Consider the following 26,353-nt stretch of genomic DNA (forward strand, 5'->3'; position numbering starts at 1 on the left):
GACATCAGACTATTGAATCCAATTGACATACTTTCATTCCATAGTTCCACTCTTTATAATATTCATTATTATCATCATTATTATTAATATTATTATTATTAATATTATTATTATTATTATTATTATTATTATTATTATTATTATTATTATTATTATTATTATTATTAATATTATAAGTAGTAGTAGTAGTAGTAGTAGTGGTAGTAGTAGTAGTAGTAGTAGTAGTTGTAGTAGTAGTAGTAGTAGTAGCAGCAGTAGTGGTAGTAGTTGTTGTAGTAGTAGTATCATCATCATCACCATCAACATCATCATTATCATCACCATCACCATCACCACCATCACCACCATCATCATCACCACCATCACCATCACCACCATCACCATCATCATCACCACCACCATCATCATCATCATCATCATCATCACCACCATCATCATCACCATCATCATCATCATCATCACCATCTCATCATCATCCATATCACGATTCCATCGCCAGTCTTGCTATGTAGCACGGACCATGGACAACAACCTACGGGAATCTTACAAGCTGGGCTGTGAGAAAAGACTGGTAAGTAGAACACGACACATATTACACAATTGATTGTACAACAAAGGTACACTGACTAAATACTTTTTCATTTTTCTTCTTATTTACTTTCCCCTATCCGTGCTTTGCCCCTACAGGGGCAGAAGCCATCAACGGAGGTCCTCCACATTTTTTTCTGTCCTGTGCCATCATTTCCAATCCTCAAGATGTCTGTCCAGAACGCCGAGTGCCTGCTCTCCATCTCTTCTCCGGGTGTTCTTTGGTAACCCTCCTTTCGTTTGCCCTGTGGACTCCAAGTCAAAGCTTGCCCGTGATGCTTGTTGTCGGTTTTCTATGAGTTTCTTGAAGAAATTTACTTCAGTTGTATTCCGTGATTCGTATTGTGACAAAGTCAAGCTATGCTGAGCGTGATCATAGACTGGATTAATTACAATTATCGCAAAACTCCTGTTCCTTGTAGCTTTGGGTAACGAATTTTTTTTAATTAACCCATTCGACTCCTGTGTGAATAAGTAAATGTGTATAAGCAGTAATGGATATTGCAAGTGCCCATATATAAAGGAGACCCATAAGTATATGATTTGAGAGTCCAAGGACAAAGAAAGTGTAAAACATCGTCTCATACTGCGCACGGTTGGTGTGAATGGGATTCTAAAAATCGACCTAAAAATCTATATTTGAAGGACGAGTTTTCTGGCCAAATTTCTAAATATGTGTTTTCCAGAGCACGTCAGTACGATAGTTAACTAATTAAGACTTAAGTCAAAACCAATTTGGCAGAAAATGTCTACCTTTGTGTGTGAGAAAAATAAATGGAGTCTTTGAACTGTAAAATCTGATGTTATGTTTTTGTTTTGTTTTTTTTTTCCAATGGAAGCGATCCATATTCAGGTTTTCGTCAAACCGAGTCATCGATCAATAATTTGTTGCTGTCCAACGATTGGATATTTCTTGATAGATGTAAACTGGCTGCATTGTTTATGAAAGCTGTATACATACCCATGAGTCAAGCTGAACAGAGTAACATAATGCGATGTTGGATATTTAGAAAACTGTGAACACTTTTTATAATTTAGGTCATTTTGAGCACATTTTGCAAGGTGACCAATGACTCGTTGTCCCTATTCGTCTTACCTTTAAATTCAGTTTACATCATCTGATCCACACTAATATAATACCAGGTTTTTGGAGGTAGGTCATTGATTATAGTTGGGTTTGTTTGTTTTTTTTTGTTTTTTTTTTTTTTTTTTTGTTTTTTTTGGTTTTTTTTTTTTAAAGTATTTATTAGATATGGGGTGAGAAAAAAGTTCGACTATTACGAGGAGACAAATAACTTTTGGGTTACATGTGTGTGTGTGTGTGTGTGTGTGTGTGTGTGTGTGTGGGTGTGTGTGTGTGTGTGTAAATCTTTTCTATGTCGATCTTCAAACCGTTCTGTACTCCCTAGATATGTGACGTCATTGGCAACGATTTTGGTCGGAAGAAGAGGAGCAATGACCGAGCGGAAATGACGATAGATCGTAAAACTCGTGACGTCACACTGTGTAACAAATGCTGCTTGACAGATAACTGCAATTTGGAGCTTTGTTTTGATCGAGGTTTGTTGGACTTTATGAGACTTTATTCATTCTCTATAATGAAACATAAAATTCCACGTCGTTTGTCGATCGCTTTAGGTTGAGATAATAATCGTTAACTTGCCATTAGAGAAAAACTAAAGGTATTATTTGGAAAGAATAAATTGTAGTCTTTAAAATTCGACTGTAAAAATCTTAAGTTGGGTTGTTTAGAACCTTTTGACTTTTAAACCCAAATCTCTTCTTTATCTGGTTCATTCCGACAAGATATCAAATTAGCGTGAAGGACCACAGTCATATTATGTCAGCAAACATCTTAATATGGTATTAAGTTAGATTGAAGCAAAGTCCAAACTGTGAATCTGATTTTAAATGGTAATAAACAAAGAGAATACGAAGCTGTTAGAAGCTATAATAAAAAAATAATATGCAAAAATGAATATAATATAGCTTCAAAACAGAACAAAATAGGAAAACACTGAACGTTTTGGGCTTAAACCTCTTCTTCAGCCAATAAACAAAAACGGCATAGAAACGACCTCGTATTTGCCGACAAGCCGTTTAGTTCCTAATACTCATTTGTTCTTGTTATTAATGGCGTATTAATGTTTTTACTGTTTCTGCTATAGGCTGAAAAAGGGGTTGAGGCAGAAACGCCCGTGTTTAGCATTTTGTTCTTTTTTCAAATCGTTATATTCATCTTCGATCGGAAACATAAAGTTTTGGTCTTTATTCATTCTCACTAATAAAACATATTTTAAAATTAAACCCAAGTTTTATAAAATCTCTGGTTATAATTGCGATTTTCATCATCTCAGTTACCATTATTTAATTCCTCTTTGAGACGATTGATCACATATGAAGGCCTCAGGGGAAAATCGATCAAAGTCCGAAAGACACTTACTGTTCTAATGTCACAATAATTTGGTATTAAAATCAACCAAGAGCTTATTTTTTATATGCATCTGACTTGTGGTCAAAATATATACGTTTAGTAATTCACATTCAGTTCAATTTATATTATCATGTGGCGTTTTCAATGGGTTTCCAAACTTTAATTTTTATTTTCTCAAAAGCTGAAAAATGTGACTTTGATCGTTTTTCCCCTGTGGTCTCCATATTAGGTGTGATAAAGTAGTCGTCATTCAGAGCCATTAGGCCCATGGAGCCGGAGTTCATCCCGGTTTCTATTGCGTGAAACGAACAATTGCATTTTTCTTATTACCCTTCAGATAGGACGCGAGCCTTTCGCAAAGTACTTTCCGTTAGATCAAACAGAACCAGCTACCCAATCACTACTGTGGGGACAGAAGAGGGGGGGGGGTCCAAATAAAAACCTCGACTTCACCCGGGATCGATCGAAGACCCTTTGCGTGTGAAGCGAGTGCTCCACCAACAGAGCTATCGGGACCCTCTATGGATAATTTGCTCCTCAATAGGGAATGAGATTAGCGGAAGAGTAGTGTCCCTTGATTGGACGTCACCCATAGTCTGTGACCTCACTGGCGGAAAAGTTATTAGAGATAGAACGTCATGTTGGTTGTGCGCATGCGTCTCTCGTCCTTGCTTCCGGTGAAAGCGGCTTGAGACACTTCAAAACCAAATTGACGTTCTCTCTGCAAGGTGACGCCCAATCAAGGGACGCTACTCTTCCGCTAATCTCATTCTCTGTAGGTTTTTCAATCAAATAATGTTTTTTTCCACCAGAGATCCTCCCTACTGTGGGTGTGCCAGCCAGTCAGGATCTGTACGTCCGTCTGATAGGAGGTAGCAATGCCTATGAGGGGACAGTGGAAGTGTACCACAATAACCAATGGGGTACAATATGTGATGACCACTGGTCGGGCAACGACGCCAAGGTGGTTTGTAAAATGCTGGGATACAAAGGGTAAGCGTTTGTTTTGGTTTGGTTTTGTTTTGCTGTTTTTTTTGTTTTTTTTTTAATTCTTAATTTAGTTTTTTGTTGTAATTTTGTCTTTGTTGTTGTTGTTGTTTTCTCTCTTTTTTAGCTTTTTAAAATTGTTTTTGTTTGTTTTGTTTTTTCTTTTTATTTGTTTGGGTGGTTGGTTGGTTGGGTTTTTATATCTGTTTTGTTTGTTTTAGTTCCTTTTTTATCTATTTTTATAATTTTTGTTTTGGGTTGGGATTTTTTATTTGTTTGTTTGTCTTTGTTTTTTTTGTTGTTTTTTTTTTGTTTTGTTTTTTGTATGTTTTGTTTTTTGTTTGTTTTTGTTTTGGTTTTGGTTTTGGTTTTGGTTTTTTGTTTGTTTGTTGGGGGGTTGTCTTTTTTTTCTCTTCTTTTTTTTTTTTTGGGGGGGGGGGTTATTTGTCTTTGTTTATTATTAGTTTATTTTGTTATGTCTCTCAACAGACAGAGGAATGGTCTATTTGGATTTCAATTTTTTTAATTCTAACAATTATAATTGAAATAGATTTATGTTTCAACCCATCATTGGAAGAAGCGAGCTGAGCTCAGAACGGAAATATTGCTCATTATAAAGCTCATTCGTTGAACTTATAAAATCCATGGTATAACTATAGATAAATGTGTATACTTACATGATTATTTCTTTTCTGTTTCAAGAACTGGTACCGGAGGTCTTCAAGGAGGTCGTTTTCGTCCAGGAGGATCTCGTATCTGGGTGGATGAAGTAAACTGCACAGGTACTGAACCCTCCCTTGAAGCGTGCTCTCACCTCAACTGGGGTATCACAGATTGCGCCCATGGGGAAGATGCTGGAGTCATGTGCCCAGCCGGTAAGTCTGATGTCACTGATAGCCAGATAGATTTACGGTACAAGCAACATACCAAGCCATGCCCATAATTGGTGTAATGAATGTCGTAAACCTGAATGTCTTCTGATTGTTTTTTTTTTAAGACAAAACATATGATATTTGGTCATGTAGCAATAGTCTATCCGGTTACCAATTTATTTGGTATGTAATGGTCAATAGAAAGTTAATAATGGATGCTATGCATTGAGGTAAAATACCAGTAAACCGGATTTGACGTACTAATAAACTGTGTGTAACCTTAAACATTTATAGTCTGATTGTTAGAAGTTAGTGAGAAATAATCATTAAAATGGCTGTCCAAAAACAATAACAAACAGCTGAGTGACGTCAATTTCGCACCATCTATACTAAGGAAACAAATATATATTTAGCATCTAAACCATCCTCACATGATATTGTTTTTAGGCGGTATATGATGACACATATTCTAGTTTATCCTAATTTATCCTTCATGCAAAGTTACCTCATTTGACGGTCTTTGAAACATAATCTTCTTCCAGTCACACCAGAGGACGATATCATTTTCCTCCTTGACACTGGAGTTGGAGGGTTGATATTTAGAATGAATATCCAAACCCAGTCATTCGTACCGATACCCATGAACAATCTGTACACGCCTACATCCTTCGATTACGATCCCAGCGAAGGTCGAGTCTACTTTGTGGATTCCCGTCACCACCAGATCGTCAGTATGAAATTCGACGGCACAGACGCCAGAAATATCCGACAGCTCAACCTTGGTTAGTTTTCCCGAATCTTCACGAATATTTGGTTGCATTTTTATACTTGCCTTGAATCTTATTTTGATTTTTTTAAAAATTGTTTTGTGTTTTTGTGTGTGTGTGTGTGTGTGTGTGTGTTTGTGTGTTTGTATGTACCCTCCCCAACTCACGCTCTCTTTTCTTATCTCTCTATCTTTCTTTCATTTTTACTCTCCGCCCCCCCCCCCTCTCTCTCTCTCTATCTGTCTCTCTCTCTCTCTCTCTCTCTCTCTCTCTCTCTCTCTCTCTCTCTCTCTATCTGTCTGTGTGTGTGTGTATGTGTGCGTGTTGTGTGTGTGTTGTGTGTCTATGTGTGTATCTCTCCTTATTAAATAACACACACATATATACACACACAAACACGTACGTTTATATCTCCGCCCTCTGTCCCTTAGCTTATCAACCTCTATCTTTTCCTTCTAGTTTTATCCACATTAATTATAAAATCAAAAAAGATATCCGAATGCTTTAAGACCCAAACTCATATTTGTATCTCCTTCTGATACGATTTTAATTATGTAAAAATCATCTTAGGCAGTTTTGTTTTGTTTTTTTACTTACCTTTGTGATTATTTAATATTTACCATTAATTAATGGCAAAAACAGTGCAATATTCGTGATAGTAATGATTCCATCTCTAATCAATAAGATATGGAAAGATCACTACTAGGTCTGCCAAGTATCTAGATACATTTAATCAAAACAATATCAAAATCGAATTCAGGTCAAAATAATTATTCTCAGAGTATAAAATGTTGATCATTCTGCTCCTACCGCATAAGTTTGTCATAGTTCTATAGGTATGAAATAGATAAGTAAAAATAATGATTGGACTCAGTATAATTCTTTATAATTGATATTCTATGTATGTTTGCGTGTTTGTGTTTACAGATTCTCTCGTCGACAAGGTGGAAGTTGACCCATTGAACTACGTATTGTCACAAAGTAATAAGAACAGAGGAAGCATAAGGGGCTCTCGCCGGCTTCGCGATAAGTTAACGAGAGTTGAGAAGTGCGCGTCAAGTTCTTTCGCCTCGCCCCGTTTTACGAAAAGGCATAGTGCATCAGTCTACGATTACTCACAGTATTCTTGTAATTGGATTGTTCTTTTTATTCACTATTTGTTGCCTTGTTGTTATTGAAATCGTGTGGCATGGTGTAAACGTGGTTATGATATAATAATATAATATATAATAATGATATAATATAAATAAAACGTTATTAACAATTGTGACAAGTGAATGAATAAAATGGATAACAATCATCAAGAAATTATTGACAATGATAACCTTCTAATTGACAATAGCATTGATTCCATAACTTTAGAGCGTGGTAACAATGTTGAATTTCATTCAGAGTTAGATATTGGTTTTAACATCGCCATTAACACAAGTGTCGCAAAGAACCCTCAACGTAAAAGCAAACGTAACAGAGTAAAACACTGTTCTGCCATCAATTGTCAAAAGAATAGATTTGACAATCCAGAATTGTCTTTTTTTCGATTTCCGAAAGACAAAGACAGATGCCGGCGGTGGGTTATCAACACCAGACGAGAGGTGTTGCGTAGTTGCACACATATGTAATGGCTTGTGATCGTATAGTGGTGTTTTTGATAGATGGTAGTATTATCCTTTGCGTTGTGTTGTAGATGTTAATAATGACGAAAGAGTTCAAGGGCCGGTGATGATAATTGAATGCACAACACCAAAACATTCAAATAAAAGTCCAGATTCCAAGTTTCATTTCTTACAGTTTATTTGTTTGTGATAAATTCAAAATCCAAATCATGATAAATTCCAAATCCAAATCAAATAGCATTGTCATAATTCAATCAGTTTCATAAATTCCAAATCCGTAAAATCAGTCCACATATAAAGTCAGTTTGCCTAAGTAACCATTTTCAATATACGTGGAATATTTCTAAGTTCGTAAAAGCAAAAAAATGATGGTGAGCACAAAAGGTTTAAAGTGTGCAGCTCATGGTCAAGTTGAATCCCCCCGTTTTCCTCAAAACATCCTCTTTTATCCCTATCAAAATTTTACCCACAGTTCCATTGTTTCCACGCCCCCTTGCAGTTTTGACAGTTCCCTGTCAGTCTATAATCCAACCCCTAAGAGTAAGACCAAATCATAATCAAACCTGAAACGTCAATTCCTACATATTGGCGTTAAACCCCGCCTTTTATGATATAATATTACTTTTGGTAAACGTTAGTTCAGTACGCCCAAATAATCTGTACGCCCAAATAATAAATTCCAACTATAATTTGATGCTATTATCCCCAATAACCAAGTAACACCGATCAAAGAAAGTAATTTTCTAGTACTCAATATAATGACCAATCCTTTAACTTTGGAACGTAAAACTGTCCTAGACTACTCAATATAATGACCATGTTTAACTGATATACAAGCACTGTGAACTCATTAAACCCACTTGCTATAAGCTAACTCTCTTACAGAGGATCTTTTAACTAAACCTGTTCACAAACTTTTTAGTGGAAATGTTTTGTGCGCAGATCATTTCGAGGATTCTCAATTTACATCAAGCACAAGAAAACAGCTGAAACGACTAAAAGCTGTTCCAACACTGTTCGATGTCCCAAATCGCTGTAAAACTTTTGAAAATCCAAAAGCAAGATGCCCCCCTAAACTAAGGCTACCTCTAACCCCAACAACTTCCACAGCAGGTGAAGCAACAGAAATAGAAATTCCAAATCCAGAAAACGTGGAAAATTTAATAAAAGGTCAAAATGAAAAGGAGAAACAAATTCGAGATTTAAAGCGAAAACTCCAATCACAAAGAAAAAGAATTAAACGCCTGTCTTACAAAACAAACAAGTCCTCGGCAAGAAGGGAAATAGAGGAAATCAAAGAAAAATCTGGAAAATATCTTAGCAAACCAACACATGACTACTTCTGTAAACAACTGGACCTATCAATATGTAAAGGGAGAAGATGGAGTGCCAAAGAAAAGAGTTATGCATTGTCATTATACCACGCCTCCCCCAAAGCATATCGTCTATTACAGCGACAGTTCTTCCTTCCTTCAGTTGATACTCTCCGTCGATTGATGAGAAAAATTGACATCTATCCCGGTTTTTCGGACAAAATTAAAACAGCTTTCAAAGTTAAAGTGGCCTCGATGAGTGTTCAGGAGAAACAATGTGTTGTTATGTTTGATGAAATGTCACTTAAAAAGTCTCTCAGCTATAATGCGGAAAAGGATTTTGTTGAAGGTCTTGAAGATTTCGGGGGTATATTGGACTCAGGCACTAAAACTGGATCTTCTGCATTGGTATTCATGGCTCGTGGGCTCATTAAAAAATGGAAACAGCCATTTGGTTATTTCATTTCTAATTCAACTGTCAAGTCAACAGACTTGAAAACTTTGATCATCCACGCAATTAATCACCTGACGTCAATAGGACTGTTTGTCAAGGCACTTATTTGTGATCAAGGATCAAATAATCAAGCGGTTGCGAAGTCTTTTGGAGCAACACCAGATACGCCATTCTTTATGCACGGACATGATAAAATACTAGTATTCTTTGATCCACCTCACCTGATAAAAAGCGTCAGAAACAACCTCCTCAATCACGACTTTTATATTGCAGGTGGTGGAACGGCGTCATGGCAATCCATCACAGATTTCTATTTGAAAGACAAAGAATTCCCCCTTCGTATTGCACCTAAACTCACACAGAAACATATAGATATTCCTCCCTTCGGAAAAATGAAAGTGAGTCTTGCTACACAAGTGATTAGCCACAGCGTTGCCATGGGCATATCATTTATGTGCTCTGTCAATATATTTCCTTCAACTCATATGGCTACTTCTACATTTTTGGAGAAATTTGATAAACTTTTCAACGTTTTCAACATTCGTGGCAATAAGTCACCGGCCACGTATTCTCATCCTATCACTTCAACATCTTCCCATATACCTTTCCTCAAGCAGATGTTGGAATGGCTAAAGGATTTGCGCTATGGAACACAATGGAATAAAAGACCAGCTGTTCGAATTCCTTGTATCAGTGGCTGGATCATGAATATCAATGCTTTATTGTTACTTGTTCGTGATTTTGTTGAAAATGTTGACGGAGTGGATTACCTGCTGACCAACCGTCTTAATCAAGACTGTCTAGAAAATCTATTTTCCGTAATAAGAGGAAAGGGGATTCATCGTAACAACCCAGACCCACAACAATTCCGACATGCCCTCCGACAAGTAATGGTTGATAGCCTCTTGATACCGAGTGAAGGAAGCAACTGCCAAGAAGATATGGATTCTGTTTTATTAAATTTTACATCTCCGGCAGAATCGGGCCTTTTCTCCCTCCCAATCGCTACAGATGTTCCCAAAGAGCCCACCCACATTGTCAACTTAGTCAAATCCTGCAAAATGTCAGATGTTATCCAACTGGAAAACGTTGTGGCATACACCAGTGGATATGCCTTGAGGAAAATCAGCGAGGCTAATGTCGTCTGCGGAAACTGTCTTGGTCACCTCGAAGACAAAGGCAATGATGCTCTACATTTGTCTTTAATCAAGCAAAAGCAGGTTAACGATTGTCGGCACGGCGGATTGAAAAAGCCAAGTTTTCGTTTGGTGCAGTTGGTTGGGTTGTTTGAAATGATATTTCAAACCAATGTTGAAGGATATGTTGGATTGAGAAATGTTCGCAAACTTCTAAAAACGAAGATGTTAGAGGGAACGGTATCGGCAAGTGTGAAATACGAAGATTGCAATTGCCCAGCAGTTGATAGACTTGCTGATATTTTTTTGACTGTAAGACTTCACCATGAGCTGCGCTTGAGAAATGAGGCAACACTAGAGGAGAAATCATCGAAGAAAAACAAGAAGTTAAAAGTGTTGCAGCACCAATAACAAGAAAGGAAGCAAACAGCTGTATGTGTCATCCTATGATATAAAGGTAGGCGGACAAACAAATTGACAAGGAAAATCTACTATAATATGTAAAATTAATGACATTCTGTTCCAAAATTTATATTTCTTGGCAACCTGCGAGTTTAAAAAGGATAGACAAAAAAAAGCATCGCTATTTATTTACACTACACTATCGTCACCACAAAGCCACAAAGTAAATTATTACTATTACTTCATTACTTTGTGTTTCACGTTCTGAACCACCGCCCACCGATTTGACGCGCAGCTTGCAAAGTCACGCGATCGTGAACTGAGGACATGGAGCGAAGAGAGCTTGCTTCCTCTGTTCCTATTACTTTGTCGTATTGTTCTATACTGACACCGGAAATGACGTAATTGCATCCATGAACCTAGACGGGTCAGGGTTCAAGGTCATCATTTCTAGTGGCCTTGACGAACCAAGGGAAATTGTCCTTGACCCCAGATCACAGTATGATAAATAGATGACTATTTCGTGTTGCTGTTAAGTTTTAGATTGTCATACATTTCGCCATCGTTGGTGTTAACATCCTTATCATTAACTTTGTCGTTGTAAAACAAAAATTTAGGAAACTTTACGAGTTAGCACCCGAGTGTCCCCCTTTGTAAAGGTGAACTGATTACAAATCAATTCTTGGTTGACTGAGAACTATATTTTTGTGAACATTTGTTTTTTTTATAATCCATATGTCCCAGTTTTAATGTAAATTCACGGGATTTGATAAAAGGTGAAAGCCGATTAGCTTTTACCTTCTTAATTTACTTTTTCGTAAAATGTCGGGGCAATTCATATGTCTATGGCTGTTATTAAAAATTTTCCCATCTAAAGCGTCCCAAAACAATACCGTTTTTAGGCGATGGTGGATAAATGAGTTTTAATGTTTTCTAATGATCCTTCTCAGATTGTATAATTGCGTCCGTGACTCTTCAGTTTGTCTACCTAACTTCTCTATGCGGTGACACAACAAGATATTTTTGTTGTTTTCTTGTTGTTGCTTTTTTTTTTTTTGGGTATATTTCTCTTTGTTTTTCTTTATAGTGGGTTTGTTTGTTTTGTTTGTGTTATTTTTTTTTTTTTGTTTTTTTTTTTTTTTTTTTTTTTTTTTTTTTTTTGTTTTTTTTTTTTTTTTTTTTTTTTTTTTTTGGTTTTTGTTAGTTTGTTTGTTAGCATTTCTAAAAAGTGACAACATAAAGAATAATTCCTGGTTGCATCGGTCACATGCAACACGGCGTAACATTTATCCCAGCATGATGTGTTTGGTTACGATGAAGAAGAAGAAGAAGAAGAAGAAGAAGAAGAAGAAGAAGAAGAAGAAGAAGAAGAAGAAGTGTTTGTTTACCTGACAATCTCTTTGTAGTTCCTGTGCTTCCTTTTGAAATAAGCAATTTTTTAATGTCATGTTTGTAAATAAAGGGATAAATAAATCATTATATCATTATAACCGTGTTTCATAGAACAATAACATTGTGTCAGTAACATTTACACTAATTTTTCACCAGGGTCATGTACTGGAGTGATTGGGGTTCGAACCCCAAGATTGAGATGGCAAACTACGACGGAAGTAACCGTAAGACCTTGGTGGACACAGGAATAAAATGGCCGAATGGACTGGCCATCGACTATCAAGGTAGGTGGTGGTGTTGGTGGTGGTGGTGGTGGTGGTGGTGGTGTTGGTGTTGACCGCTGTTAAAAGGCACAAAATCTATCTAACCGTGTTGTTTTCAGCACAAGACACCAGGCAGCGCCAGGGTGTAAAAGCAAATCTGTGGTACAATGGCAAAAGGCCCATTTATCGCTATCAATCGATTACAATGACTCCAAATGTGTTAAAGTGCTACAATTGAACTACTTTAAGGACTTTAGAGCAGGACTCGAACCCCGGACCTTCCTATTCGAAGGCGAATATCACGACCAAATAACCACAGAGGAGTGTAGTGAGCTACGACTGTCTTACACTTGATGAACGTTCTTCCATAATCTGGGGATTTTAAAAAAATATTGTAAAACGTTTAGAGAACGATGTTGAGTGTGGATAAGGGCTATTAACTCCATTATTTGTATATTTATTATGAAAAGTATTAGTTATGGTTTGTTCACAAAGCAAAACAAAAATAACAGTTTCGCAGTCTGTTCATTGGGATAATTGAGAGGCCAAGAATGGGGAAAACCGGGTAAACGTCAAGACTTGACTGGCCGTACAACTAGATACTAGATATTTTATTGCGCGGTTTTGTTTTGTTTTTTATCTTTTTTTTTTTTTTGAATTTTTTTTTTTTTGATGTTTTGTTTTTTTTTTTTTTTTTTTTTTTTTTTTTTTTTTTTTGGTTCTTTTTTTGTTGTTTTTTTCCAGAGAATAAACTATACTTCGTGGACGGAGGGTATGGTACTATAGAGGTCATGACCCTACAAGGTGGAAGTAGGAGACAAATCTTCAAGGAATCAGGCGCTCACCTGTTTGCCATTGACGTCTTCGATAACTATTTATACTACACTGACTGGAATTACAAGTAAAAAAATATAAACTTGAGCATTTATAAAGAGCAATGTTCACCATTACATTATTTTCGATCAGATAACGCTGTTAACGGCCGGGTACTCATAATACAACTTAATCCGCTGACAGAATGAGAGTAAAGAGCCTTTTCTGAGGACTCAACTATGCGCTTTGCAACGAGACTCGAACCCGGGACCTTCATACCAGAAGACCACATCGCCTTAAAGTAAGAGGTATTATTATTTTTTTAAAAGGGGGTCACCAAAGTTCAATTACTTACATTACTAACTACACCATTGATGCATTTATTTGGAATTATCATTAATAAATAGTATATAACATCAGAAAGGCAATTTTGACTGCTTTATCTGTGACTCGGATGGTTTCAGGTTCGAATCCTGCTTCAGGCACTTTTGTTTTTGTTTTGTTTGTTTTGTTTTTACGCTTAGGCAAGATTATCAACCCCACATTTGCTCCATTTGGAAAACATGGATGATTCCTATTGACATCAGTCAATTATTATTGCCTCTTGAATTGCCTTGGCCACAGCATTTCACGGTGTCGCACGGAAGGGTGTAATATTTTAATAATATAGGTGTAACCCGTGTGTGATGATGGTGGTGGTGATGGTTGTGATGTTGGGGGTGGTTGTAGTTGTAATGATGATGATGATGATGATGATGATGATGATGATGATGATGATGATGATGATGATGATGGTGACGATGATCATGATGATGATGATGATGATGATCATGATGACGATGATGATGATGATGATGATGATGATGATGATGATGATGATGATGATGATGATGATGATGATGATGATGATGATGATGATGATTTCTACCACCCTCCCCCCCCCCCACACACACACACACAGCACTGTCATGAGAATCACCAAGGACGGGACAGGCAAATCAGCCGTTGGACCAGCCAGTTTTCGAGAGCTTTCTGACATCCGTATACACAAGTATGGGGCCGATTTACCAGGTCAGTGTGACATCAGCCAATGAATAAAAAGCATTTTTTAGGGAAATGCAGTTTATATATATATATATATATATATATATATATATATATATATATATATATATATATATATATGTATGTATGTATGTATCCCATGAAGCTATATAATGCACTACGCTAAAAAAAAGCGATTTTAAAATTGTGGCCAGAAAACTCATCCTTCAAATATTGATCGATTAAAACGACCCTCATCTTGGCAAAAACTCTCAAACTTGGAACAAGATGAGGTTTGTTTTAATCAATCGATAGATTGAAGGACGAGTTTTCTGGCCAAAATTGTTATATTCGGTTGTTTTTTTATTTTAGAGTTTGACGGTATACTTCAAGCTTAGGTGCAAAAAATTGCGAGGCCATTTTTAATGGTCTTCACACTCAGTTGTCCCATGACCACCTACAGTACATGCTACCAATTAGATCTCTCTCTCTCTCTCCAACGCTTCAATCACCAAAGGGCCGCCCCTAATGGATCACCGCCTTGACATATTATACTGGTGGAGGCGTTTAAGTGCTTACCTAGCGGCAAAAGGCTAACCGGTCGATTGTCACTGGACCATCTTGGAAGGCCCTCTCCCGACGGATTATCACCTTGTCGTGGTGGGAGGGTTTGCGTATCTCGAACCTCGGACCTCTAATAAGAGAAAAAAGGAGAGAGATCAGACGAAGAGTAATCCACCGGCCCTCCAGGAATGGGGGTTGAGCGTAGGGTTAACAACCCACCTCATAAAAAGCAAACTGTTACAGAAACAGAAACTAGACATATATCCACAACCGGCGGCAGCAGAGAAGCGGACCAGAATACTGGCTTCATGACGGTAGGAGGTCAAAGCCGAAAGGACGCCCCCGACCAGATTGCAGATCTGTTGTCACCAAAACGCAAGCTCAATGTCTCGTGCTGGAATGTTAGGACCCTATATCAAACAGGAAAACTGGCACAAGCCCAGCGCGAGATGTTGAACTACAAGATCGATTTGCTAGGCATATCAGAGGCAAGATGGACAGGAGCTGGGAAGCGCCAACTCTCAAATGGCAACCTGATCATTTGGTCAGGACGAAAGGATGACCAACACAGAGAAGGTGTTGCCCTCTTGATAGCCAGGCAAAACAACAAGTCACTATTGGAATGGAAACCGATAAGTGAAAGACTTTTATACACAAGACACAACTCAAAATACACCAAGCTATCAATCCTCACATGCTACGCACCTACAGAGGATTCAGATGAAGAAAACAAAGAAGAATTTTACGATATTCTAAGAATGGCCGTTGAAAACATTCCAAGACATGATATGCTCATGATCATCGGAGACCTTAATGCTAGAGTTGGCAATACACAAACAAATCAGTCCGTTGGAAAGGAGGGCATAGGGTTAATGAACAACAATGGAAGCAGACTGGCAGAATTTTGTGAAGAACACAACTTCATTATTGGTGGAACTTTCTTCCCACACAAAAACATCCACAAATTGACATGGAAATCACCAGATGGGAAAACAGAAAGTCAGATAGACCATATAATTATAAACAGAAAATGGAAGAGCAGCCTAAACGATGTCAGAGTCAGACGATTGGCAGACATTGGAAGTGACCACCATCTTGTCACAGCCAAAATCTCTACTAAATTGATGAAAACAAAAATAGCAAAACAGAAGGAGAAACGTTTCAACACAGATAAATTGAAAATCCCAGATATCCAAAACAATTTCAATATCTCAGTCAGAAACAAATTCAGTGCAATACAAGATATTACAAACATGACAATCCAAGATTTCAACCACGTCATGCAGGAAAGTGCCACTGAACACTTAGGACACAATAAATCCAATACAGAGAATTGGATATCAGCAAGGTCATGGGAGCTCATTAACCAAAGAAAATCAATCAAACTAAATCTCCTGAACGCTAAATCCCCCCGACTGAAAGAAAGGCTATCCAGTGAATACTCATTGAAGGATAAAGAAGTGAAAAAATCCACAAGGAAAGACAAAAGAGATTTTGCAGAAAATTTAGCAATTGAAGCAGAAAATGCAGCTGTAAGACACGACACACAAACACTATACAAAATCACAAAAAAGCTCTCGGGAAACAGAAGTTATGGTCAAGAGAAACCATTAAAATCCCAAGATGGTAGTGTCATCACAGACGAAAAGGAGAAAATTGAAAGATGGAGAGAATATTTCGCAAACCTTCTGAACAGACCAGACCCATCTTCTTACACAGATATCCCAGAAGCAGAAAGGGACGTAGAGGTTAATCTTGGTCCAATCACTGAGCATGAGGTGCACGAGGCAATACAACAACAAAAAAATGGCAAGGCCCCAGGTATTGACAAAATCACTGCGGAAATGCTTAAAGCGAACTCGCAAGAAATGTCCAAAATTCTCAGTAAACTGTTCACCAACATTTGGGAAAAGGAAGAAATACCAGAGGATTGGCAGAAAGGCATCATCCATAAAATAGCCAAGAAAGGAGACCTAGGAAATTGTGCTAACTGGCGTGGAATCACACTCCTGTCCGTAACGAGCAAAATTTTTAATAGAATCCTTCTGAAAAGAATCTCACCTCACATTGAAAACATTCTTAGAAAAGAGCAGGCAGGGTTCAGAAAAGGGAAGTCATGTAGTGACCACATATTTACCCTGAGACAAATCCTGGAGCAAAGCATTGAATGGAACAGCCCCCTCTACACCATTTTTGTCGATTTTGAAAAAGCCTTTGACAGCTTACACAGAGAGTCCCTGTGGAAAATACTCCGCCATTATGGTATACCGATGAAGATAGTCAACCTAATCAAAGCAATGTACAGCAACTACCAATGCCAAGTGATCTGTGGTAACAATTTAACAGACAGCTTTAATGTAACAACTGGTGTAAAACAAGGCTGCATACTCTCCCCGCTTCTGTTTATCCTGGCTCTAGACTGGCTCATGAAAAATACAATTGATGGTAAGAAGAGAGGCATTCGCTGGACACTGACATCTTTTCTGGAAGATATAGACTACGCAGATGATATCGCGTTAGTTTCCAGTACACACAGAGACGCCTCAGAGAAACTAAACGTACTACACAAGAACGCCTCGAAAATTGGACTGAAAATAAATTTCGATAAGACTGTGTACATTAGGGTGAATCCAAAACATGACAGTGAAATTAGGATAGATGAACATATAATTGAAGAGGTAACAGAGTTCTCCTACCTCGGATCCAAAATAACAGACGACGGAAATGCAGAACACGATATCAAGCACAGAATTCAAAAGGCAAACCAGGCTTTCGGCATGCTGAAAAACTTTTGGAAATCAAAGCAAATAATGAGAAAGACAAAGCTGAAAATATACAAGAGCAATGTTTTAAGTGTACTGCTTTATGGAAGTGAAAGCTGGAAAATGACATCCTCCTTAATACAGAAACTAGAAGCCTTTCAGAACAAGTGTTTAAAAAGAATTTTTAATTTATTTTGGCCTACAAAAATAAGAACAGTGGATCTATTAAAGAAAGCTGACTGCACTAGCATTGATAGCCAAATAAAAAGAAGAAGATGGCGTTGGCTGGGTCATGTGGCCAGAATGGAAAAAGGGTCACTTCCCAAGACAGCCTTGTACTGGACAGCAGATGGGAAGAGAAAGCGGGGAAGACCCAAAGAAACCTGGCGAAGGACGATGGAGAAAGAATTAAAGGAAGCAGGCCTGACCTGGAATACAGCCACCGCAAAAGCAGCCGATCGCAAAAATGGAGATGTCTGGTGGATGCCCTATGTGCCTCAAGGCCCGAAGAGGATTAAGTAAGTATCTTGGAAGGCCAACTGTTTGCGGGCGCCTCACGACGACCTGACTTGGTAAGCACGAACGGAATAGCGATCCAACCTGGCGCCCTAATAGGGATTCAACCTCCCTGTCTCGGGCATTTGTCTGGTAGGCCACCGCTTACTGGACACCCACTGTCTGGCTACCACCGCTAGCCGGACAATCTTGCAAGCCACCGCAAGCCGGACAATCTTGCAAGCCACCGCTAGCCGAACAATCTTGCAAGCCACCGCCAGCCGGACAATCTTGCAAGCCACCGCTAGCCGAACAATCTTGCAAGCCACCGCTAGCCGAACAATCTTGCAAGCCACCGCTAGCCGGACAATCTTGCAAGCCACCGCTAGCCGAACAATCTTGCAAGCCACCGCTAGCCGGACAATCTTGCAAGCCACCATAGCCGAACAATCTTGCAAGCCACCGCTAGCCGAACAATCTTTCAAGCCACCGCTAGCCGAACAATCTTGCAAGCCACCGCTAGCCGGACAATCTTGCAAGCCACCGCTAGCCGAACAATCTTGCAAGCCACCGCCAGCCGGACAATCTTGCAAGCCACCGCTAGCCGGACAATCTTGCAAGCCACCGCTAGCCGGACAATCTTGCAAGCCACCGTTACCCGGACAATCTTGCAAGCCACCGCTACCCGGACAATCTTGCAAGCCACCGCCAGCCGGACAATCTTGCAAGCCACCGTCAACCGGACAATCTTTCAAGCCACCGCCAGCCGGACAATCTTGCAAGCCACCGCCAGCCGGACAATCTTGCAAGCCACCGCCAGCCGGACAATCTTGCAAGCCACCGCCAGCCGGACAATCTTGCAAGCCACCGCCAGCCGGACACCCCTCCATTCTGAGTTCAATAAGGAAAATAATGCTGTACATCTTGTATTATATATCTATTATACTAGTGTGTGACTAGTGTGTGTGCATCTGTGTGAGTGTGTCTATGTCAATATTGTATTGTTATAAATGTGTAACCAAATGACAAATTGCCACTTTTTTAAGGACAATAAAGATGTTTTATTATTATGTCTAATCCTTATCCCTCTAAACTATCAATAATATACCAAAGGTGTTGTCACTCAAGCCCCCATCCACCTCGATCCCTCCCACGTCTTTGTAAGATTGGCCGGTAGAGGATATGCCAATGAGGGACGTGTTGAGGTCTTCGCCAATGGTCAGTGGGGTTCTATCTGCGATGATCACTGGGACGACCTGGACGCTCAGGTTATTTTTGGCATGCTGGGATTTGACAGGTGAGGATGACGTCATTATTGCCATAGTAATGAACAGGACTCACGAAACAAGCTCAGGGCCAAGTTTATTTATGTGTCTGACAAATTGTTATGGACTCTTTGTTGAATTGGAAGTATTCTCAAACAAGAAAGATCATTGTTCTTGACAACAATAATTTCAAGCCCATAATTGTGTTCGGTTATCAATCCTGCAAATGTGTGCATGTCTGTCGCTATCATTGACAATAAGAACATCTTTCTAAAACATAATGAATGTATAAACGGATAAGTTAATAAATAGATGAATAAATAATAAACTAACACTCCACTTATGAGTGTGTGAGTACCTGGCTATAAAACTATTAGAACAAAATGGAGCCTAACTTTATGAAATCAAAACTTGATTGTTATGATTTTCTGGGAGACAAAATGAACCACTCTAAATCTCATTTCAAATCAACAAAAGCGATTCCAATGATAATCTCTCTCTCTCTCTCTCTCTCTCTCTCTCTCTCTCTCTCTCTCTCTCTCACACACACACACACACACACACACACTTACTGACTCTCTCTCTCTCTCTTTCTCTCTCTCTCCCTCTCTCTCTCTATATATATATATATATTATGTATATATATATATATATATATATATATATATATATATATATATATATATAGAGAGAGAGAGAGAGAGAGAGAGAGAGAGAGAGAGAGAGAGATTTATATATATATATATATATATATATATATATATATATATATATATATATATATATATATGATCTTTTTCACCCGGGAATAGTACAATTCAAAATCTTCCAACCGTTTCCATCCTAGAGCCAACGCGAAGGCCACCAACGAGTCTGCTCAGGGTGCTGGAACGGGCCTTATATCCATGGACGAGGTCAACTGTACGGGAAGCGAACAGCACATCTTGGAGTGTGGCCTGACAACAAGCAACTGGGCCAAGCACGACTGCACTCACAAGGAGGATGCTGGTGTCATATGTGGAACTCGTACGTTTGTGTGTGTCCATAACAATGTGTGTGCTTGTGTGAGTGTGTGTCTGTGTGTGTGTTTGTGTGTGTGTGCGTGTGTTTGTGTTTTTGAGAACAGTTCAATTGTTTACGGCCTTGTGGTCTAGTCCTATGAGACTTGCCTTCAAACCTCCAAGTCCCTGGTTCGAGTCTCGTTCTGAGTAACGCAAAATTGAAGCCTTGGAAAAGGCTTTATACTCACATTCACTCACTGTACTCATGAGTAAAATGAGTATCTGTCTGGAAACAGCATTGTTGTCTATGTTGGATAAAATTGCAATAGCGCCTTACAGATGGCATGTCTCGTCCTAGATAATCCTAAGTATTTAGTTTTACTGTTGATTTGAGACCCCTTCTAAAGCACTTTGATCAAGTTTAGTGAATAGTGGGCTATATAAAATATAATATTTTCCCCTTGCGGTAAAGAGTAACAATTTTCTCTGTGCAATATAAGTCCTCCAACTTTAGGAGAGAAAAACAACAACCGAACCCATATTACTTCATCTATTTTTAGTAATCATCATATAAACAACACTTTAAAATCAATTATGCGAGTCTATGTTTCTAATCCAGAACGTATCGAGTTCGACTCCCCAATCCCCGGGCTGTGCGTGTGGCCTTGAGCGTAACCTTGCCCTAGCTCACTTTACGACGTACTGCGGTGAACGCCTGGAATATTCTAGTCTTACCTAGCAATTTACCCCTATGGACAAAATTATCGTTGACTAGATTGACTTATCGCCTGTCGCATCCTAATCGTCCGATTGGGGCGCCTCAGCTGCTTCTTTGATTTGCTGTGTAAAGTCTCTCCACTTTTCACGGTCTTCGGACAAATTTCTTAGGGACGTAAGGTCTTCTTTTATCATTTGAATTGAAGGTGTTTGAGGTCCCTGTTCAATACTGTATAGATTGTCGTTGGTGCCCCCCCCCCCCCCTTTGTCTTTATCCTGTCCAGACGTGAAAAATGCTTTCATGGGTTTAGTTGCTGATATATCATTGTCTCTTCCCAGTATGTGGCCGAAAAGTCTCTATCCCGCCTCAAAAATCTGCATATAGATAGTATGCGCTTGGCTAAGAAGCTCATAACATTGCCATCCGGAAGTATAACGGACCAACACACAAAACTGTGTGTATCCATGAACGTTTATAGTCAGGTTAATACAGTTCAGTGAGCATTACTCATAAACGCGGATGGCAAAAAACAATAACAAAGACATGAGTGACGTCATCTTCGAACTATCTATAGAGCATTCATTGCACTTGTATAGTGCTTGAGTCCAAATTTTATTTGGATATCGGATGTTGAGGACTTTTCTGAGTTGTTTCCTGTGAAAGCTGTCCGTCTTTTCTCTTCTGTTTGCGCCAATGCCCATGTACCAGAGTTGTAAATTGATATGGACTTCATATATACAGCTTCATCTTTACGCTGGTTTTTACTTTGACTTTTCTATCCACACATTCATCCGTTTGTTGAGGGTGTTTGTTGAGAGCATTTTCTTTTTTCAACATCCTCTTTGTCTCCTGTGGTATGGCGTTTTCAAATTGTGACATAGTATACATAGTTGTCAGTGAGTTGCGAATGTCGTCCAAAGCACGCTCCAGGTAGACGATAAACAATACGGGGCTTAGACTTGTGGTGTACCGAGGTTACTCCGGAAATGAAACTTCTTTGAGGCACTAAATTATTCTTTTTAAAAAAATAATTTAAAAATGAGCTTTTATTTAGCGCAATATCCACTAACTGTGCTCAAAGCGCTTTACAAGGGGCCCCTGGTCAACAGCAACATTTAACATGTAGGACGGGACATAACGCCTGTTAGGCGATATTACAATTTTTCGGACAAAGACAACGCTATTAACGGCCATGTACCCATTTTACACCTGAGTATGGTGAGAGAATGTGAGTAAAGAGCCTTTCCCCAGGACTCATCGATGCGCCGAGCGCGAGTGTCATACCACTAGTCTACATATCCGCATATTCTTGGTGATCAGTAAAAGGAATGTTGTATTTATTTTGTATTGCAAATCTATTTAAGACCATAAAATTATAGTTCATCATCTCGGTTAATTGGCCACAAACCCAATGTGGCTGAGAGGGCATTTATTTTATACATGCTTGCGTCAGCCATTTTTTTTTTAAGCAGAGAGAGCGGCTTATTCCCTTTAACGTTATTCTGGCAAAGCTGCCTACTTGATTTTTTTTTAATTCTTAGTTTCCAATGGAAAAATGAAAAGTCACTATAAATAGATTTACAAATCATTAATTTGTCATCGCCATGATCCACAAATGCACCAAAGTCCTGAATATAAAATCTAAGGAACTACATTTTCCTTTTCAAAAATATTTATCGAGTCAAAGAGGCAAATGCAGCTCTTTAGCTGTAGTCAAGAATTCGTAATTTTACGAATTCTTCGTAGTACCAGGCAGGTCTGTTCTTGGGCCATAATAAAATTCTTTTATGTGTCTCCATCCCAGAATCACCCAGCACCAACACAATGGTCTTCACAGATACGTACAGTGGTCTGCTAGTAAGGATGGACTCATACAGGTAAATAAATAGGTATAGAGGGAATTAATTGACGTCACTCAGCTCTTTGTTACCATTTTTAGACAGCCTGTTAGTGATTAGTTCTCATAAGATTATATCAATCAGGCTCTAAGCGTTAAAAGTTACACACAGTGTAGTTTTGTGTGTCGGTATTTTTAATCTGTCTAGCGGATGTTGTATGTATTTTCCCTAAACACATAACATCAATAGATGGTGCGTGTTTGGAAATAAATGCTCACAATAGTTTCTTGTCTAAAGAATCCTAAAGATCACAAAACAAAACGTTATGTCTTTGTGATCATGACGATTGTTTCTTTGTTATCTTTACGATTGTTTCTTTGTGATCTTTACGATTGTTTCTTTGTGATCTTTACGATTGTTTCTTTGTGCTCTTTACGATTGTTTCTTTGTGCTCTTTACGATTGTTTCTTTGTGATCTTTACGAGTGTTTATATAATAAACTGGTATAAAATTAATGAAACTGACGCCACGCGGCTCTTTAGTATAGATCGATCGAAGTTGACGTCACTCGGGTCATTGTTATTGTTTTTTGCCATCCGCGTTTTTTAGTAATTCTCACTAAACTGTATTAACCAGACTATAAACGTTTAAGGTTACACATTGTTTTGCGTGTTGGTCCGTTATAGATAGAATGCGCTTGGCCAAGGAGTTCACAACATTGCCATCCGGAAGTATAACGGACCAACACACAACTCTGTGTGACCATGAACTTTTATAGTCTGGTTAATACAGTTTAGTGAGAACAACTCACAAACGCGGATGGCAAAAACAATAACAAAGGCCTGAGTGACGTCATCTGCATACTATCTATACCCGATGGCAATGTTGTGAGCTTCTTAGCCAAGCGCATACTATCTATAGATAGTATGCAGATGACATCACTCAGGCCTTTGTTATTGTTTTTGCCATCCGCGTTTGTGAGTTGTTCTCACAAAACTGTATTAACCAGACTATAAAAGTTCATGGTTACACAGAGTTTGTGTGTTGGTCCGTTATACTTCCGGATGGCAATGTTGTGAACTCCTTGGCCAAGCGCATTCTGTCTATAGATAGTTCGAAGTTGACGTCACTCAGGTCTTTGTTATTGCTTTTTGCCATCCACGTTTATGAGTAATTCTCACTAAACTGTATTAACCTGACTACAAACGATGATGGTTACACAAAGTTTTGTGTGTTGGCCAGTTATACTTCCGGATGGCAATGTTGTGAGCTTATTAGCCAAGTGCATACTATCTATATTTTATATTTATATCTAGATAGAACGAAATTGACGTCACTTTGGTCGTTTTTAATTGTTTTTTTTTGTGGGGGGGGGGGGGTTTGCCATCCATGTTTATGAGTAATTCTCACTAAGCTGTATTAACCAGACTATAAACATTCAAGGTTACACATTGTTTTGCGTGTTGATCCGTTATATTTCCGGATGGCAATGTTGTGTGTTTCACAGCCAAGTGTACTCGATCTCTTGACCGTCAGTTCGGTGAAAAGTTCTCACTAAAGCCCCTCTCACAGACAATCAAGTTCAAAGTTGCCCATAGTTTTTTATGTTTGTACTATACATCTGACGGGCAGAATATAACTTATAACTGTTTAGTGCTTGACGAGTGTAATACCAAGTATCAATGTTACTGTTCGTTTAACGCTGTGTTGTTGATGTTGTTTTTGTTGTTGTTGTTGTTGTTGTTGTTGATGATGATGATGATGATGATGATGATGATGATGATGATGACGATGATCATCATCATCATCTTCATGATGTTATTTTTGTCGTCGCCGTCGTCGTCGTTGTCGGTATTTTTGTTGGATTTTATTATTGCTACCTTGACTGACAATGCAATAATGGTAAATCTACCACTCCTTAATGTTGCCATCATAAAATTATGTTTTACTGACAGTTTTACAGCCATAGCTCCAATCAACTCTCCCAATCCTGTAGCGATAGCGCTCAACCCTGCAGACCAACGGATTTATTTCTCCGAGGTTCAAACCTCACCTGGATCAGAAATCAGAAGCACAGACATCCTTGGGAAAAGCATAAAGACCATCCTGGCAAAGAACAGTGAGTAACCGATTTTTAACTTCTTAACTGCCGTACTCTGGAAAAACATGCATTTAAAACTTTGGCCAGAAAACTCGTCCTTCAAATATCGACCAATTTAAATGACCCTCACCTTTGCAAAAACTATCAAACATGGGACTGAAGAAAGACTGTATTTTTCCCTTCAATCCTAAACTTTTGAGAACGTTATCAAATGTTTATCCTAATGTTATTTACATTTTTTAAATATTTGAACTCGGCAGACAGCATCACAGATGGACTGGCCATTGATGGGACACAGAATCTCTTATTTTACACTGATGCGGGCAATAAGATGGTCATGTCAATGTCACCAGATGGGTCCAACTTAAAAACTGTTGCAGCCAATGTTGATCAACCAAGAGCGCTTGCCCTTGACACAACAAAACAGTGAGATCAAATTCCAGTTTCTTGTGTCTGGTCTATGCATGGCTTCTTGATCGTTTTGTTTGTTTGTTTTGATTTGTTTGTGGGGGGGGGGTGTTGGTTTGTTTGTTTTTAGTTTGTTTGTTTTTGTTTTTTTTTTAATTCTAGAGCTTTTATATAGATAGAAGAATATATAATGCATTTGATCAAAGCAATCTACAAGGAGCCCCGAGCCAAGATCAATTCTTAATATTAATATGTAGGACATGACATGACGCCTGTAAGAAGCTGTATTACTTTTTTTTAAGTGGGGGGGGGGGTGGACAGACAAAATACTGTTAAATGCCAAATACTCATTTTTCATCTGAGTAAGTTGAGAGAATTTTAATAATGAGACTTTATCACGGATTCAATTAGCGTCGCTCACATTTGGACTTGAAGAAACCAAAGACCATCAGGCCACAAGCCGAGTGTGAAGTCTCTTGACCATTTAGTGACAAAGGGTTGTATTCATTGTTAAAACGTGGATATCGAACAACACTGATCGCATTTTGAATCAAATTAATTCCCGCAGTGGATATTACTGCGTATGATACTTTAAAAAATATCGCCCGATAGATCAAGAGGACTTCTCCTCCTCCTCCTCCTCCTCCTCCTCCTCCTCCTCCTCCTCCTCCTCCTCCTCCTCCTCCTCCTTCTTCTTCTTCTTCTTCTTCTTCTTCTTCTTCTTCTTCTTCTTCTTCTTCTTCTTCTTGGGTAGGCAAAACGTTGATGATGAAGTTGAGTTGTCTCAACTCTTTCCATCATACCAAGTCTTCTAATCATATAAACGGAATAACAATTATTAACAATCCGTGGTAATAAGTTATAAATAAGAGCTGAAAAAAAATTTATTGTGACCCCAGTCAGTAGAACGCGTTTTTACTTATCTGTTCTTATTTTAAATAGTGTTGGGTGTCAAAATTGTTCTTTACAGCCAATGTTAAATTACTGGAATTACTGGAAAATCTAAAAGTTATTCAACTATTTTTTACAGTTTTGCAAAACTAAATTGTATCACCTGTTGACTTAAACAAATGATTATTTATAAAATCTACCAAGGTATAATGATCGCTCATTTGACGTTGGT

General features: G+C 38.5%; 1 protein-coding gene across 1 annotated transcript in view; it reads left to right on the top strand.

Moving 5' to 3' along the window:
* The window catches only part of LOC144979765 (antigen WC1.1-like), a 46,117-nt gene that overhangs the window by 15,958 nt on the left and 3,806 nt on the right, over positions 1–26,353 (top strand). Inside the window, exons 4-18 of the mRNA XM_078926835.1 lie at positions 500–571; positions 1,998–2,148; positions 3,835–4,015; positions 4,712–4,884; positions 5,424–5,663; positions 6,576–6,615; positions 10,937–11,065; positions 12,115–12,242; positions 12,966–13,122; positions 13,996–14,105; positions 19,013–19,196; positions 20,012–20,190; positions 22,688–22,760; positions 24,677–24,840; positions 25,083–25,248. Of these exons, the coding sequence (XP_078782961.1) occupies positions 500–571; positions 1,998–2,148; positions 3,835–4,015; positions 4,712–4,884; positions 5,424–5,663; positions 6,576–6,615; positions 10,937–11,065; positions 12,115–12,242; positions 12,966–13,122; positions 13,996–14,105; positions 19,013–19,196; positions 20,012–20,190; positions 22,688–22,760; positions 24,677–24,840; positions 25,083–25,248 (2,147 nt within the window). The remainder of the gene's footprint in view (positions 1–499; positions 572–1,997; positions 2,149–3,834; positions 4,016–4,711; positions 4,885–5,423; positions 5,664–6,575; positions 6,616–10,936; positions 11,066–12,114; positions 12,243–12,965; positions 13,123–13,995; positions 14,106–19,012; positions 19,197–20,011; positions 20,191–22,687; positions 22,761–24,676; positions 24,841–25,082; positions 25,249–26,353) is intronic.

The sequence above is a fragment of the Berghia stephanieae genome, chromosome 9 (assembly GCF_034508935.2).
Source record: "Berghia stephanieae isolate SIO BIC M18660-M18661 chromosome 9, UCSD_Bste_1.3, whole genome shotgun sequence".
NCBI lineage: Eukaryota > Metazoa > Mollusca > Gastropoda > Nudibranchia > Aeolidiidae > Berghia > Berghia stephanieae.